General features: G+C 35.3%; 2 protein-coding genes across 3 annotated transcripts; both read right to left on the bottom strand.

Moving 5' to 3' along the window:
- Nucleotides 1-965: 965 nt before the first annotated feature.
- Nucleotides 966-3,090, bottom strand: LOC137029929 (T cell receptor alpha chain MC.7.G5-like). The gene is made up of 6 exons (XM_067399746.1): nucleotides 2,953-3,090; nucleotides 2,431-2,778; nucleotides 1,988-2,338; nucleotides 1,656-1,763; nucleotides 1,437-1,498; nucleotides 966-1,271 (listed from the first exon to the last, which is right to left on the bottom strand). The coding sequence occupies exons 1-6, from the start codon at nucleotides 2,996-2,998 to the stop codon at nucleotides 1,251-1,253; spliced, it is 936 nt and encodes a 311-aa protein (XP_067255847.1). The 5' UTR covers nucleotides 2,999-3,090; the 3' UTR covers nucleotides 966-1,250.
- Nucleotides 3,091-4,490: 1,400 nt separating this feature from the next.
- Nucleotides 4,491-6,806, bottom strand: LOC137030561 (uncharacterized). 2 transcript variants are annotated; one of them, XM_067400952.1, is made up of 6 exons: nucleotides 6,719-6,806; nucleotides 6,270-6,617; nucleotides 5,831-6,184; nucleotides 5,298-5,402; nucleotides 5,009-5,070; nucleotides 4,491-4,921 (listed from the first exon to the last, which is right to left on the bottom strand). In XM_067400952.1, the coding sequence occupies exons 1-6, from the start codon at nucleotides 6,762-6,764 to the stop codon at nucleotides 4,805-4,807; spliced, it is 1,032 nt and encodes a 343-aa protein (XP_067257053.1). In that variant the 5' UTR covers nucleotides 6,765-6,806; the 3' UTR covers nucleotides 4,491-4,804. The 2 variants fall into 2 exon arrangements, with proteins under 2 accessions (XP_067257053.1, XP_067257054.1); XM_067400953.1 differs by having other exon boundaries at nucleotides 5,831-6,181.
- Between the last annotated feature and the right edge of the window lie 8,576 nt (nucleotides 6,807-15,382).

The raw sequence follows: 15,382 nt of genomic DNA, 5'->3' as shown, positions 1-15,382 counted from the left end.
CTTTACTTATTTTCAAGCCATCCTAGGTATATATGACTTTCTTCTTTATGATAAACATAATCTTAGAAATATTAATAAATATCCTGAGGCATCCAAGCTTTATAATGCAGTATGCGTTAACAAACGAGTATGAGCTGAAGAAAGTGTCTCCATCCACATCCATCCATCGTAAACATATTCCACACGGCTCTGGAGGGTTAATAAAGGCCTTCTGAAGCAAAGTGCTACGTTTGTGTAAAAAATATCCATATTTAATAAGTTGAGTAAAGCTTGGGTTGATTTTCATTTCAAAGTGAACTAATCCTTTAACTCAAATGACGGATCCTGGCTCTTGTATAAGATAGTTTCCTGGAAAAGTGTTAGTGCACATTGAGTTGGTCTTTAACAAGAATTCTGATATCAACTCATGGTCTCTACTGCCACCTAGTGATTGTAGACAAAGCCCTTGGAAGGCAAGCCTGCAACCTTTAGCCAAAAAAAGTGTAACGGCTAATGCTAACGCTCCAGCTGTGGCAATATCGGCGGTACGCAGAGAAGGTGACCAGAGGTGCCGCACGTGATTAAGTTAGCTGTTACGCTTTCTCCAATGGTAAGAGATACAGCCCCTCTTATCTCCCTATAATAATACAATTTCTGTTGTAGATCATTGGTATGAGATCTGTTGGTTTGGCCTCTTCTCCTACTTTTGAAGTGATTTACTGTCCCTTTATTTATTTAAATTGGGTTTTGTTAATAGCTGTTATTGTTTTTCCCCCACTTGTCTCAAAAATGTATCCTAAATTTATATTTCCTTAGATAAATATCAGAGACAGTATATATGTGTTCACCTTCTAGCCAACATAGAGTTCACACAGGGCACACCATATAACACAACAAACACATGTAAAATACTTTATTTATGTCATTATATATCTGTAGAATAAATATATAAGAACAAAAAGTAATGGTAAAATGGTGGCATAAATAAAATGCATAAAATGTGATGTTTTACATTTGTGTGGCTGTTAATGTTCATTACGCAGATGAACAAAGCAATTTAAAAAATTTATACAGCATGTAATCATTGCAATAAGATATTAGGAAATATATATACAGTACAGTATAATATACAGTACAGTAATAACTATACTTACTGTAAACAGCATTTACTGATAAAAAAATAATTTTCAGAATTGCTCAAATAAAATCATGGTTATTAACGAATAATGTAAGTCTGGTGTTTCTCTTTGCTCTTCTCTTCTGTTTGGTGGCTAAAAGTTCACTTCCTTATACTACAAAAAAAAAAAGAACATTCCAGACAACATAATTTTAACTTTCTATAAAATTATAGTGGTAAATCATCATAAATGATTATATATGATATAATATAATGTATATTACATAATGATTATTATATTATAAGTGGTTTTACATCTGGAGAGTTTGATTTGACAAACCTGAATTATTGACACATCATCATCAGTAGTCTGAATTTGTTGATATTTGCTTTCTGTTGACTCTAATAAAAGAGACAATGGTTATCCATCTAATTCTAGGACATCTGACAAAGAAGATATTTAAATATGTGGTATATTTTACATTATCATGGAATTACTACTATCTTGTTACAAACTGTTGATTGTAGAAGCAAAAGATGAATTCAAACAAACACTTACCTTTTCTCCTCATGCAGCACAGCAGAATATTGATCGTAATGTTTGATGTCAGCAGCACCGTAAGGCCAATTACAAAGATTAAGTGTGTGTTCTGCCTCTTGAAGTTGTCTAAAACATAAGGCCCAATATTTCATATATATCACACATTGTATACACAAACATTCATGAACAAAAAAAACAATTTGGAAAGTTGTTCATTAGGATGCCTTCATATAAAGAGTGTTTCCATGCAAACAGTTCATCATTTAGCACTGTAGGTCATCTTCTAAGCAACAAATTGAAAGAGTTTTGATAACAAATGGTATCAGATATGTTGAAATGCTCACACTTACCATAATTCAGAGTAGAAATGTTTCCAAATAAAGCCTCCCCACATGTGGCCAGTGCACAGAAATAAGTTCCCTTTTCTGAGGAACTGAAGGTTTTCTTTGGGAGGTTGTACACGCAGGTCGATGAAAGACAGCCAGCTTCAGAGCTCTTCACACATTGATGACTTGTGTTTCCATGAATATAAATGGATCCTGAAGGAGATTCTCCTGATCCATGTCTGAACCAGTAGAGACGGTGTTCACCTCCACCACTCTCTAACTGATTTTGGATTGAACACTGTAGAGGCACATTTACCTCCGACTCAACTAGTTCAAACTTGGGCGGTTGATGAGTGGGTTTGCTGGTTTCTGATCCTAGAATGGATGATGTTTTGCCTAAGTATCTGTTTTTTTTCTCCCATATCATTATAAATATTTTAACATAAATGTGACATGCACTGACTCACCTTTAATAACCAGAAGAGTACCATTTCCAAATTCAATAATATTAGAGAAAGAGACAGCGCAATAGTATGTGCCTGAATCTGATTGTACAGTGTTCACAATCTTCAGATTAAAATTGTCATTCGCTCTTAACACTTCAAAATGATTCCTGTCAAATTCATTGTGAAATTGGCTTTCTGATGATTGGAGAAGGGAGGAAGCAATGATACGTGGTTCTTCTCCAGTGATCTGCTTGAACCATGAAACCACACTTATTTGTTTTGTTGAAATGGAGCAGGACAATATCACTGTATCTCCTTCATGAACTGATAAACCTGAATCCTGTTGTTTGATGTCTCCATATATTGTAACTGTAAAAGATTACAAACAAAGCTTGAATTTTGATGATCTTTTGAAAAGCATTATTTGTTAAATTATTTGTTACATCATTGTAAAAGAATTAACATTGTACATAAAACAACTAAAATGAAACGCTGATATCAGACTAATTAGAAAAAAATATAATTATTGAAATATACACTTACACAGCTCCAGTAAGAGTAAAACCGTCACACAAAGTTTTTTATCCATTTTCTTCTACAGGCTGTAAGAGAAGCTCAACCACAGTTATAGGCGATAATGTTGTATAACAAATATCTTGAAGTAGTACATGCTGTCACATGATTCTGTCCCTGTTAGCACTATTACCCATTTCCTGGACCTGACACTGTGACACAGTTCTACAGACACCACAGTTGAAACCACAGATTAGATTTTTGCAGTATATGCTAAAATACAAACAAACATTTTGTTACATGTGTTAAGGTATATTGTTCTCTAAGGCCATTCATTTTCATTCATTCATTGGTTGTTGTGAGTACTTTACACACACCAGTGACAATTTCCATAAACAACCTTTACAAACAGCTTCTAGACATGTGTGGGTTTTTTTTGTTTGTTTGTTTGTTTTTTTACAGTGAGGTTTTATTTAATAGATGTGATAATTACAGAAGTAATTAATGATTCAATGTCAAATAATTACTTTGTACATATACATTGTCAACATGATGTAATAATGCAAAAGACACTATGTTATCTGTTAATTATAGCTCATTAGCTAAGTTGTTATTTGGCCTTTCTTGTGTTAGATATTATTTCTTTTGATGGCCTTTTTTCCATAGTTACTATAATCACCCAATGTTTTCTCAAGTTTTGCTTTTGTGTAAAATTTGCATGTTCTAAAATTTTGGTTTGAATAGATACTACAAATCTGGCATTGATATGAGCTGCACAGACCTGCAAACCTATGAATGTCATCTGTGGCCCCTCTAGTACTGAATATATGGTCTCTGCTGCCACCTTGTGTTTATTTGTATATTTGTTTAGTTTAGATATTGACTCTTAAATGTCATTCACTTTTCTGATTTTGAATGTTAATTTGGAAGGTTTCTTCTCAAAAATTAATTGTACTAACATTTTTTTAAATTATTGGTTACCAAATTATTATTAAATATTGATTGTGCAATACAATTTGTGTCAGAAGAAAAGACAAAACAAGTTTCTTTTCAAAATCATATAAATATATATATTAAAAAAATAAATAAATAAAATAAAAAACGTAAATATAAAGGCAGTGAGGAAGGGCAAATTTTGTTATATGCAAATAGTTTTTAATATAAAATTTTGTACCATATATTATTAAAAATGTTGCACCATAGAATCATTATTTCAATCACTTTTAACATTTATATTTGCACTGTTTTTGTAATTGCATGTGTGAGAATAACCTTGTGACATGAATGACTATTACTATTATATCTTGCTACTGCTTTACAGCAGAATTTGAATTTGCCTCATATTTGATGAAATTTGCATAATTAATCTGTTACGTTCCTGTTTATAATTGTAAAGAAGCTTTGTAACAATTTCTATTGTTTAAAGTGCTGTAAAAATAAAGGTAACTTGACTTGAATGAGAAAATAAATGTGAAAACTGGTGTTTAGGATAGTGTCTTGGTGTTGTGATGTTCGCTGCTATAGTATTTTGTGGGAAAATGTAACTAAAAAGGAGCCTTTAGCACTGTCGTACCATAACTTTATTTTCAAGAACATGCATTTCTCTGCATTTCACATGGCTTCACCCACATACAAACATATGTACAAAAAAAAAAAAAGGTTTGTGGACAATAGCAGGTCATTGGAAAATCTGATGAGATGACAAAAATATTTATGATGAAATTGTCTGTACTTCTTAGACTGTGCTTCTGCATATTTTGTTGCTATACTATTGCCAGAACTAAATCTGATATGCACTGTTTTTGCGGAAAGGGAAGTAAATATCTGTGCGGACAGAGCAATACAACTAAATGCTGGCAAATATGGTAATATAAAGTAATTTTCAGCTTTGCTGTTGACATGCTAAACCAGAATACAGTGTGTCCTCGGGGCCGCTCACCCTCCTCACTCTCGAGTGTTTGCTGGTGTACAGTACTGTAGCGTAAGTCAATTCTCTGTTCTAAAAGAAAAGGCAGATTTCCACAGTGTTTATCATATCATTCATAATAGACTCATTATCAGTGGTTTAAAATCTGTTTTTAATTACCTGGTTTATTGACACATCATTATCATCCTCATCAGTAGTCTGTATTTGTTGAGATTTTCTCCCTGTTTAAAATAGAGATATAACAGTTTGAGATTTAATCTTCACAAGAGAGACTGCTCATTGCTGGCACAAGGCCTAAAAATAAATTTTCAAATATTACAACATTTTTGATGAAGGAAATAATAATAAAACAAAATTTAACTTCAGTTACACTATTAATCAGGCAATATTCTGAAAGCATATTAATATAAATTATGTTCTTCACAAATAAATCAGTCAAAATGCTTACCATTTTTCCGCAAGCAACAAAGCAGAACGTTGATGGTCAGACTTATTGCCAGTAATGCTGCAAGTCCGATTTGAATTAAATGTATGTTGTGGCTCTCATGTGAGTCTAGAGCATGAAACAAAAAATAATAATAATAATAATATCTTTTTGAATTTATGTGATTTAAGTGATTTGAATTTATATTCAGTATTTTATTACACTCTAAAAAAATGCTGGGTTGTTTCAACCCATGTTTGGGTCAAATATAGACAAACCCAACCGTTGGGTTTAAAAAAATGTAATTTAAAAATCTAAACCAACGGTTGGGTTTGTCCATATTTGACCCAAATATGGGTTGAAACAACCCAGCATATTTTAGAGTGCAAAATTACATAATTTTTTGTTAATCTCTTTGTTAATGGTTATTTTTTGCATGCAGTTCTGTTTTCTCTATCGTAAATCTCTTCCAAAACTCTTGTCTATAAAAACCTGACATTTCTGACTGACATTTCCAAATATAAGTACCAAACATATAATAAAATGCTCACACTTACCATAATTCAGAGTAGAAATGTTTCCAAATAAAGCCTCCCCACATGTGGCCAGTGCACAGAAATAAGTTCCCTTTTCTGAGGAACTGAAGGTTTTCTTTGGGAGGTTGTACACGCAGGTCGATGAAAGACAGCCAGCTTCAGAGCTCTTCACACATTGATGACTTGTGTTTCCATGAATATAAATGGATCCTGAAGGAGATTCTCCTGATCCATGTCTGAACCAGTAGAGACGGTGTTCACCTCCACCACTCTCTAACTGATTTTGGATTGAACACTGTAGAGGCACATTTACCTCCGACTCAACTAGTTCAAACTTGGGCGGCTGTAGATGAGTGGGTTTGCCTGTTTCTGCTCCTAGAATGGATGATGTTTTGCATAAATAGCTGTTTTCCCCATCATCATTATAATAAACACATGAAGGTGACATGCACTGACTCACCTTTAATAACCAGAAGAGTACCATTTCCAAATTCAATAATATTAGAGAAAGAGACAGCGCAATAGTATGTGCCTGAATCTGATTGTACAGTGTTCACAATCTTCAGATTAAAATTGTCATTCGCTCTTAACACTTCAAAATGATTCCTGTCAAATTCATTGTGAAATTGGCTTTCTGATGATTGGAGAAGGGAGGAAGCAATGATACGTGGTTCTTCTCCAGTGATCTGCTTGAACCATGAAACCACACTTATTTGTTTTGTTGAAATGGAGCAGGACAATATCACTGTATCTCCTTCATGAACTGATAAAACTGAATCCTGTTGTTTGATGTCTCCATGTATTATAACTGTTAAAAGATTACAAACAAAGCTTAAATTTTGATGATCTTTGGAAAAGTATTACCATTATTTGTTAAAGTTATATAAGTATTATTGAAATTATACTTACAGGCTTCATACAAGAGGAAGATCATCACACAAAGTTGTTTGCCCATTTTATCTTCATCCAGATCATTCTGTGCTCAGGCTAAGAAAAGTAGCTCACACAGAGTTAACTGTTATATGCACTTATATCTTATCAGATCACATGATTTTCTAAGTCAGCAAATCATAACTCATTTCCTGGATGTGACACAGTTTTAAGTACAGAGTGCTTCCAACCACAATTTAAATGAAATCTGTAGACATAAAGTTTAATGTAACCTGGATGATATTTTTCCCATTTTTCCCCCAAAAAAGTTTATTTGTTCTGAAACTAAAATGATTAAAAGTAGTAAATTAAAATGCCTATATATTAAAATACCTATATTTGACTCTTGATTATAGTTCTATACAGAATAAATGCTGAAAACAAATGTTTATTATTATATATATATATATATATATATATATATATATATATATATATATATATATATATATATATATATATATACATATATACATATATATATATAAAGCTTGCAGTTTTTTTGGGTAGGTTTTCACTTTAGTTCAGTTTCCATGTTTTTAGTAAGTTCCCTTGGTTATTCATTGTCTGATTATTGTTTTCACCTGATGCTCATTTGGTTAATTATTATGGACTGTGTATTTAAGCCCTGTGTTTCTTTCAGTTCAGTTCTTGTCACATTAGGTTTGGTTGTTCTGTTTGTGTTTATTGCTCCTGAGTTTAAGGAATATGTGGACTGGGTACTGCTCCGCAACAGTTGCCCCTTTACCATCTGTGAGAAAGAGGATGACAACAGCGCACCTTCCGCCAGCCCAATGACAGACCAGCCTGAGCCCACCCCAGATGCGGAGCCTGAGCCTACCACAATGCCAGAGCTGAAGCCTGAGGCCAATGTCGTCCCGGAGTGCGAGCCTGAAGAATCGTCTGATGAGGTGTGTGAGCCGGCTACAATATCAGTTCCTGAGGGAATACTGGTGGAGTCTGAGGGGATGAAGTGGAGCCCTAGTCCTTCTACTGCGGCAGAGGAAGATTCGTTGATTGATTGGGAGAGTGACCGTATCCTGTTTAATTTCCCAGCACTGAGCCGGTTTCTTTACCCAGCACCAAATTGTTAGTGTTCCCGCCCTGCCTCCCATTCCCAACTCCTCTGCCTGTTTCTAGTCAGCCAAGTGAGATGTCTGCCTGTTCCGCTTCGACCAAGAGGCTCATTCCTGAAATTTACCCCCTGCCTGCACTGCCCACTCCTCACAGCCCTTTAGCTCCTCCTGCGCTGGCTCACTAGCTCCACCTAGAACTTCCAGACCTGAAACTCCACCTCTGCCTGTCAAGCAGTCAGCTCCACCCAGGATGGTCATTCCTTCCTCGTTCATCCAGCTCCGCCTTGGTCAGTCATCGCTCTACCTGCTCCATGGACTTTCCAGGACTTCAGCTGCTCTTTGTACCTCCACCCCTTCAGCTCCAGATGGCTCCTCCTTCCCTCCAGCTCTGCCTTGGTCCTCAGTCGCTCCACCTTTGTCTCAGTTCTCTGGCTCCACTTCGGTTGCAAGAGATTATCAGTGTAAGGGATTATCTGTGTTATTTGTAGGTTTTCACTAGTTTAGTTTCCTGTGTTTTCTGTTAGTTTCCCTGGTTATTCATTGTTTGATTTTCACCTGATCAGTTATTTAATCGGTTTGGACTGTGTATTTAAGCCCTGTGTTTCTGTTCTTTGTCAGTTCCCATCGCGTGTACAGTGGTTGTTCTGTTTCTAGTCGTCTTAGTATTTTGAGTTCTGTTAAATCTACACCGCAGCAAAAAGATTTGTTCTCTTAGCTTTATTTCAACCGTTCGTGACAGCAGTGCTAATAAATCAAAACGGGTTTCAAAAAGGTTTCAAAATGTACGTTTTTAAAAACCGCTCTGTGTAAACAAAAAAAAGTCATTCACATTACATGTTCAGTCTGTAGTGTTTCATCGGCATCTAATGGTCTGCCAGCAGAATACAGCGTTTTTAGTCATTTTCATGGATTGATACGAATGGGGATTTTTGACAATGGTATGTATGCGGAAAAACCTATAGTTAAAACGGAGAAGTGTTTCCTTATCGTTGTCGTGTAAACGTACCCTGAGTCCCATGTATATTAATTAGCACTGCAACCTTTGACACAATATCCCTGTCCATGGTCCTGAAACTACACAACTGTGTGTAATATCTGATACTGTGCTTATTTGTGAGCACAAAATGCAAGTTACTTTAATGCACCATAATTGTTTTCTACATCAAATAAATACAATATCATATCCTACAGAATATCATGTCAGCATATCAAATGTAATATAATAAATCTTTGATTAGCTTCCATGAATGGAATGAATGTTGTTTTCTTTATCACTTTAGTTATACTGCAGAATGAAGGAAAAAAAAAACAATCAATAAAATCCATAAATAAGAAATGTTTATTTTAAAATATCTTGTTGTACATTTAATGAGACTGTGGTTTTAATCTCTTTTTTTTTTTTTTTTTTTTTTTTTTTTTTTTTTACTTTTGATGAACAAGGCCTCATCTTTTAATTTTGTAATGTTAATGTTTTGTTTTTTTTTGTTTTTTTTTAATACTTGTAAAATGATAAATGTTAAAATCTATCACAGTTCATGCAGAGACATCTTTAAGCAAGGCATCAGTAGTTAGTTTGAAACACTATGGCTCTGTCAAAACATTACTGTGCATTTTGAGCATAATGAGACCGCACCGTTGGCTTAACAATGGTTTGAGATGGGACTACCTGTTTTCTCAACAATATAACTTGTCTGACAGTTCTTATTTTGGTAATCCCATTTGGGAGTTACATACTTGACTTCATCTTTAAATAAAACATTGACGCACATGCAATTTTTCATTTTCATACACTTTTTATTCATTCCGATCAAACAAGACAAAAACATGTTTGCTCTTCAACATATAAAACGTTATTTTACACAAACTGTAGGCTGATAATCTGTATAAGTAGGTTAAACTATACTTCTGGAAACTGTAAAGCTTTGTCATGCAGTGCCCCATGGGAACAAATGTAACACCTGAAATCAAAAGACTTTCACATGTGGTAGAGATAAACAGACTAAGCAACTGTAAAGGCATGTTTTTGACACCTTTTTTTTTTAGCAACATCAGATGCTGTTTGGAAACTTTTGACCACTAAGATTGAGCTTTAGTGAAGGCTGCCTGCTTGATCTTTCCATTCTGTTTTTACTTTCATGCACTGACCACAAACACAACACTGAGAGACGGTCTGCACTTTGAACTCAGTTGAACTTGCTGATCTGTCTGTTCTGTTTTCCACTGTAATGCAAAATGGCACATGCAATTAAAAAATATTTATAAAATAAAATACAGTAATCCTCATTGCATTGTCAGATGTGCAAAAAGATATCAAGACATTAAGCCCTCACAATGATACTCTAACTTACAATGTGTTGTTTGGTTCTTCTTGCTCAGTCTTTCCAGTTTTCAACAGCAGGAGGAGCCAAAAAAATGTAAGATAAGAAAGCGGTATTTGAAAATGTTAAATGTTTAAATGTACATTATGAGGTGCTTCTTAAACAGAAGGCTGCATCCTATCCGAATCCTAGTCTAGTCCTTCAAAGGCTTGTAGGATGGAGTCCTCCTTCACAAATGGTCTTGTGAATTCACATGTCTATATCATGAACGTCACAAAAATACTATTAAAACTTAATTTTGGAAAAATACCTTGCATTAAAAATCATTATATTAACTGTCTTTCTATTCATTTAATGCAGTAAATGACAACAGTGTGTGTTCTCCCATTTGGTTAGATTATTGGCAGTTTAGTGTTAAGTGTGGGTGGATTGAAAGATGCAGAGGATACACTTGATACACTTTGTTTTGTTTTATTGACTCATTATGTACATTTTCTTATTTTTTAACAAAAACAAAACTTACATAGTGTACCCTAGTTTACAATTAACTTTAAATTGATAAACTATGAAAATGGACACATACACAGTACATATTTTATTATGTACCTATTTAGACAACTCAGAGTGTGCATACACACTGTGGTTTAACATAATCAGGAATATAAACACATATGAATTGTATGTTAAGACTGTCCAGGAAGATCTCAGAGGCTTCTTGTAATAAACGTTCCTTCTGATCAGAGAGGCCTATTTGTGTTTATGGTAATGGAAAGGGATGTGAAGACAGAAGTTGCCGTAAGCTTTTTTGTTGTGGTTTTGATGAAGTGTTGTGAAAGAAAAATAAATGGGTCTCGTGAGTGGAAACTAAACCATGTTCGTTTAGAGTGCAGAGGAAAGGTCCTGATCCACTTTTAACCTTTGTGTGACATTTTTTTTCTGTGTGACTTTTTTCTGTGTTTTATTTATATCACTTTTTAAATATATAACTTTTGCCTGGTTTTGATAAGAAATACAAATAACAAATGACAAATTTATGTAAACTCTAAATAAAATAAATGATCATACAATTCATTCTATTTAAGGTAAAATGACTCAGATTATGTATTTTGATCAGAGATAACATACAAAGCTGATGTTCACTGTAGGAGCTTTTGCTCTACACTAAGCAGTTTCTTCCTGTCACTCTCTCAGTTTAACTTATATACAGGAATATAAACGCATATGAAATGCAGACGCACATGAGATGATTTTCATTGATAAGGCTACTTTCTAAAGGCTGTCCAGGAAGATCTCAGAGGATTCTCGTAAAAACATTCCTGCTGAGCAGGGTGGGCTATTTGTTTTTTGCCAGTATTTCTGTTGTGGTTTTAATGTAGCATTATATAATGTAATGTAATGTAATGTATAATGTATATAATGTAACATTATAAATGTGTCTTCTTGGTGGAAACTATGTATGCTCATTTACAGTGCAGAGCAAAGGTGCTGATCCACTTTTACTATTTTGTGATTTCTTTAGTGTTTTATTTTATATTTCTACGGATATGTAGCATATTATGTAGCATATTATGTAGCCTATATATAACTTGTGACTGGTTATGCTTTTTTTCAGATCTAAGCGATATAAAAACCAAAATTTCAACAGTAATACTATAAAAGTGGGGAAAATTAGTAACCATTTACGTAAATTCTAAATAAAACAATTAATGATCATGTTTAATTTTATTTAAGCTAAAATTATTCAAATAATGTATTTTGATCACAGTTAAGTGTACAAGATACAAAGCTGATCCGCTGATGTTCACTGCAGCAGTTGTTGCTCTACACTAAGCGGTTTCTTCCTGTCACTCACTCAGCAGGATATGATGTAATTCACTCGTTCAGCCCCTGTTTTAGTTTGACTCACATGTTTAGCCTGATCACTTTCCATTATATTTCTTCCTTTCTTGGATGAAATGGAGAATTTTTTTCTGGTGGGAGTCATGTTTTGTTCATTAAAGGGGATCTATTATGCAAAATTCACTTTTGTGTGGTGTTTGTACATAAATGTGTGTTGGCAGTGTGAGCACACAACCACCCTATAGTGATAAAAATCCACCTACTCCTTTTTTTTACAAATCCCTATAAATCATAAGCAGTGTCTCCCAATGACCTGTTTTCAGCCATGGGGCTAATGTGACGTCATATTAGCCACAGGCCCCGCCCACAACCGCTGACTGACAGTACTGCATTACCATTGTTTCCAGCCTCAACGAATTGTACGCTGTCCGCCATTTTCTCCGCAGCTGTAGGGACAACAATGTCTGGTAAGTAATGTTTTGTTGATTGATGTAAGAGTGAACATAACAGTCTTCATTTACCTAAATCTGAGCCGCTGAACGCAGTGGATTCGTTTTATTTTTGAAGAAATGTGCCACAGATCTAATATACACACAATTTCTGTAAAGTTGCCTGCTATTTAAGTTCACAGACATAACTGTGTTTATGTGAACTGTGTGTTTTTGACAGAACCTTGTGTGTATTTGACAGTTTAAACAAAAAAATGTGAAAGAGAAGTTACTCATGAGACTTGACCTCTAACAGCCAGTTGTCTGTGTTTGCGCTTCAGATAAGTGCGCTCAGAAAATGATCCATTAGATGTTTAAACTAATATAGCTTTAAAACGCATGGAAATAATAAACTTTAATGATGAAAGAACTTTGCTATCCGTGAGAGTGTTTGCGATATAGATGATAATCAAAACCAAGCAGATTAGAGAGGGGGCGGGGCACAGCATCTCATTTGCATTTAAAGGGATAGTTCACCCAAAAATGAAAATGTAATGTTTATCTGCTTACCCCCAAGGCATCCAAGATGTAGGTGACTTTGTTTCTTCAGTTGAACACAAATGATGATTTTTAACTCCAACCGTTGCGGTCTGTCAGTCTTATAATGTGAATGAATCGTAACACAATTTACAAGAGTCAAAAAATATGCTTAGACAAATCCAAATTAAACCCTGCGGCTCATGGCGGCACATTGATGTCCTTTTATCATTTTTTACCTCTAATACACCACTATGTCCAACTGTGTTCAGCACTCGCTTAGTGAAGTCTGATCGCGCTCTGACAACAGCAGTGATGTCTAGCACTCATTGAAGTATATGTGCGAGACATGACTGCCGTTGTCAGAGCGCTATCAGACCTCACTAAGGCCCAGTCTCCGAATGGAGGGGATCATGCTCTGCTGCAGTATGGCACAGTACATGTTGGCATTCATGGTTCCCTCAATGAACTGTAGCTCCCCAGTGCTGGCAGCACTCATGCAGCCCCAGACCATGACACTCCCACCACCATGCTTAACTGTAGGCAAGACACACTTGTCTTTGTACTCCTCACCTGGTTGCCGCCACACATGCTTGACACCATCTGAACCAAATAAGTTTATCTTGGTCTCATCAGACCACAGGACATGGTTCCAGTAATCCATGTCCTTAGTCTGCTTGTCTTCAGCAAACCAGGTTTTCTTGTGCATAATCATTAGAAGAGGCTTCCTTCTAGGACGACAACCATACAGACCAAAATGCAGTGTGCAGCATATGGTCTGAGCACTGACAGGCTGACAAGAAAGAACAGTTTTTTAAATTAAGTCATCAGTAAATTGTATGGCTCCTACAGTAAATGTTGTATTGTCTTATATATGTTTTATTTTACCAGTTGTGGAATCCAACAATTCAACCATCTGAGGTAACGTAGTTAGCCTACTTTATTGAGTATTTCCATTTTATGCAACTTTTCACATTTATTAATAGTAAATTAATAATTTATAAATTTAAGATCATCATGTTTGCAGTGAACAATATATTTCAGACCTAGTGGAGTGGGCTAATAATAATAGGTCTGAATTGAAATATATACAGTTATGGCCAGAATTATTAGACCCCTTCATAAATATGATCAAAGATGACTCTAAAAATAAATCTGCATTGTTTATCCTTTTGATCTTTAGTTTATAAAATTAGCAAAAATCTAACCTTTCATTGAAGGAAATGTATTGAAAGTGGGGGGGAAGTAACATTATGAAATAAATGTTTTTCTCCAAAACACATTGCCCACAATTATTAGCACCCTTTTATTCAATTCTTTTTGCAACCTCCTTTTGCCAAGATAACAGCTCTGAGTCTTCACCTGTAATGCCTGATGAGTTTGGAGAACACCTGAGAAGAGATCAGAGACCATTCCTTCATACAGAATCTCTCCAGATCCTTCAGATTCCCAGCTCCATGTTGGTGCTTCTTCTCTTCAGTTCACTCCACTCATTTTCTTTAGGGTTCAGGTCAGGGGACTGGGATGGTCATGGCAGAAGCTTCATTTTGTGCTCAGTGACACATTTTTGTGCTGGTTTTGATGTTTGTTTTGGATCATTGTCCCAACGGATGGTCCAACCACAGCCCATTATAAGATTCCTAGCAGAAGTGGTCAGGTTTTGATTTTTTATCTGTTGGTATTTGATAGAATCCATGATACCATGTATCTCAACAAGTTGTTCAGGACCTCCAGCAGAAAAATAGGCCCACAACATTAAAGATCCAGCAGTATATTTAACTGTGGGCATGGGGCACTTTTTATCCATGTGTGCACCAAACCCATCTGGTGGATTTGCTGCCAAAAAGCTCTTATTTTAGTTTCATCTGACCATAGAAGCTTGTCCTGTTTGAAGTTCCAGTCTTGTCTGACAACTGAATAAGCTGGAGATTGTTTCTGGATGAGAGCAGAGGATTTTTCTTGAAACCCTCCCGAACAACTTGTGGGGATGTAGGTGCTTTTGATACATTTTTTTTAGGCTTTCTGAGATTCAAGACTCAACTAATCTCTGCAATTCTCCAGCTGTGATCCTTGGAAAGTCTTTGGCCACTCAAACTTTCCCCCTCACCACACATTAGGACGATTTAGACACATGTCCTCTTTCAGTCAGATTTGTAACATCTTTAGTTGATTGGAACTTCTCAATTATTGCCCTGATAGTGGAAATGGGCATTTTCAATGCTTCAGCTATTTTCTTACAGCCACTTTCTATTTTGTGAAGCTCGACAATCATTTGCTACACATCAGAACTATATTCTTTGTTTTTTCTCATTGTGATGAATGATTAAGGGAATTTGGCCTTTGTGTTTCCTCATGTTTATACTCCTGTGGAACAGGAAGTCATGGCTGGCCAATTTCATATTCATGATCACCCCGGTGAGCTAAAAAAAATTAAATATGAATGGG

The sequence above is a fragment of the Chanodichthys erythropterus genome, chromosome 11, assembly GCF_024489055.1.
Source record: "Chanodichthys erythropterus isolate Z2021 chromosome 11, ASM2448905v1, whole genome shotgun sequence".
Lineage (NCBI taxonomy): Eukaryota > Metazoa > Chordata > Actinopteri > Cypriniformes > Xenocyprididae > Chanodichthys > Chanodichthys erythropterus.
This window is presented reverse-complemented; position numbering and strand designations above follow the sequence as displayed.

Coding starts and splice junctions, on each gene's coding strand:
- LOC137029929 (XM_067399746.1), bottom strand. CDS start 2,998: ATGGATAAAAAACTTTGTGTGACGGTTTTACTCTTACTGGAGCTGT. Junction 2,779..2,952: donor TTTACTCTTACTGGAGCTGT/GTAAGTGTATAT, acceptor AATCTTTTACAG/TTACAATATATGGAGACATC. Junction 1,764..1,987: donor CATTTCTACTCTGAATTATG/GTAAGTGTGAGC, acceptor CTTATGTTTTAG/ACAACTTCAAGAGGCAGAAC.
- LOC137030561 (XM_067400952.1), bottom strand. CDS start 6,764: ATGGGCAAACAACTTTGTGTGATGATCTTCCTCTTGTATGAAGCCT. Junction 6,618..6,718: donor CTTCCTCTTGTATGAAGCCT/GTAAGTATAATT, acceptor ATCTTTTAACAG/TTATAATACATGGAGACATC. Junction 5,403..5,830: donor CATTTCTACTCTGAATTATG/GTAAGTGTGAGC, acceptor TTCATGCTCTAG/ACTCACATGAGAGCCACAAC.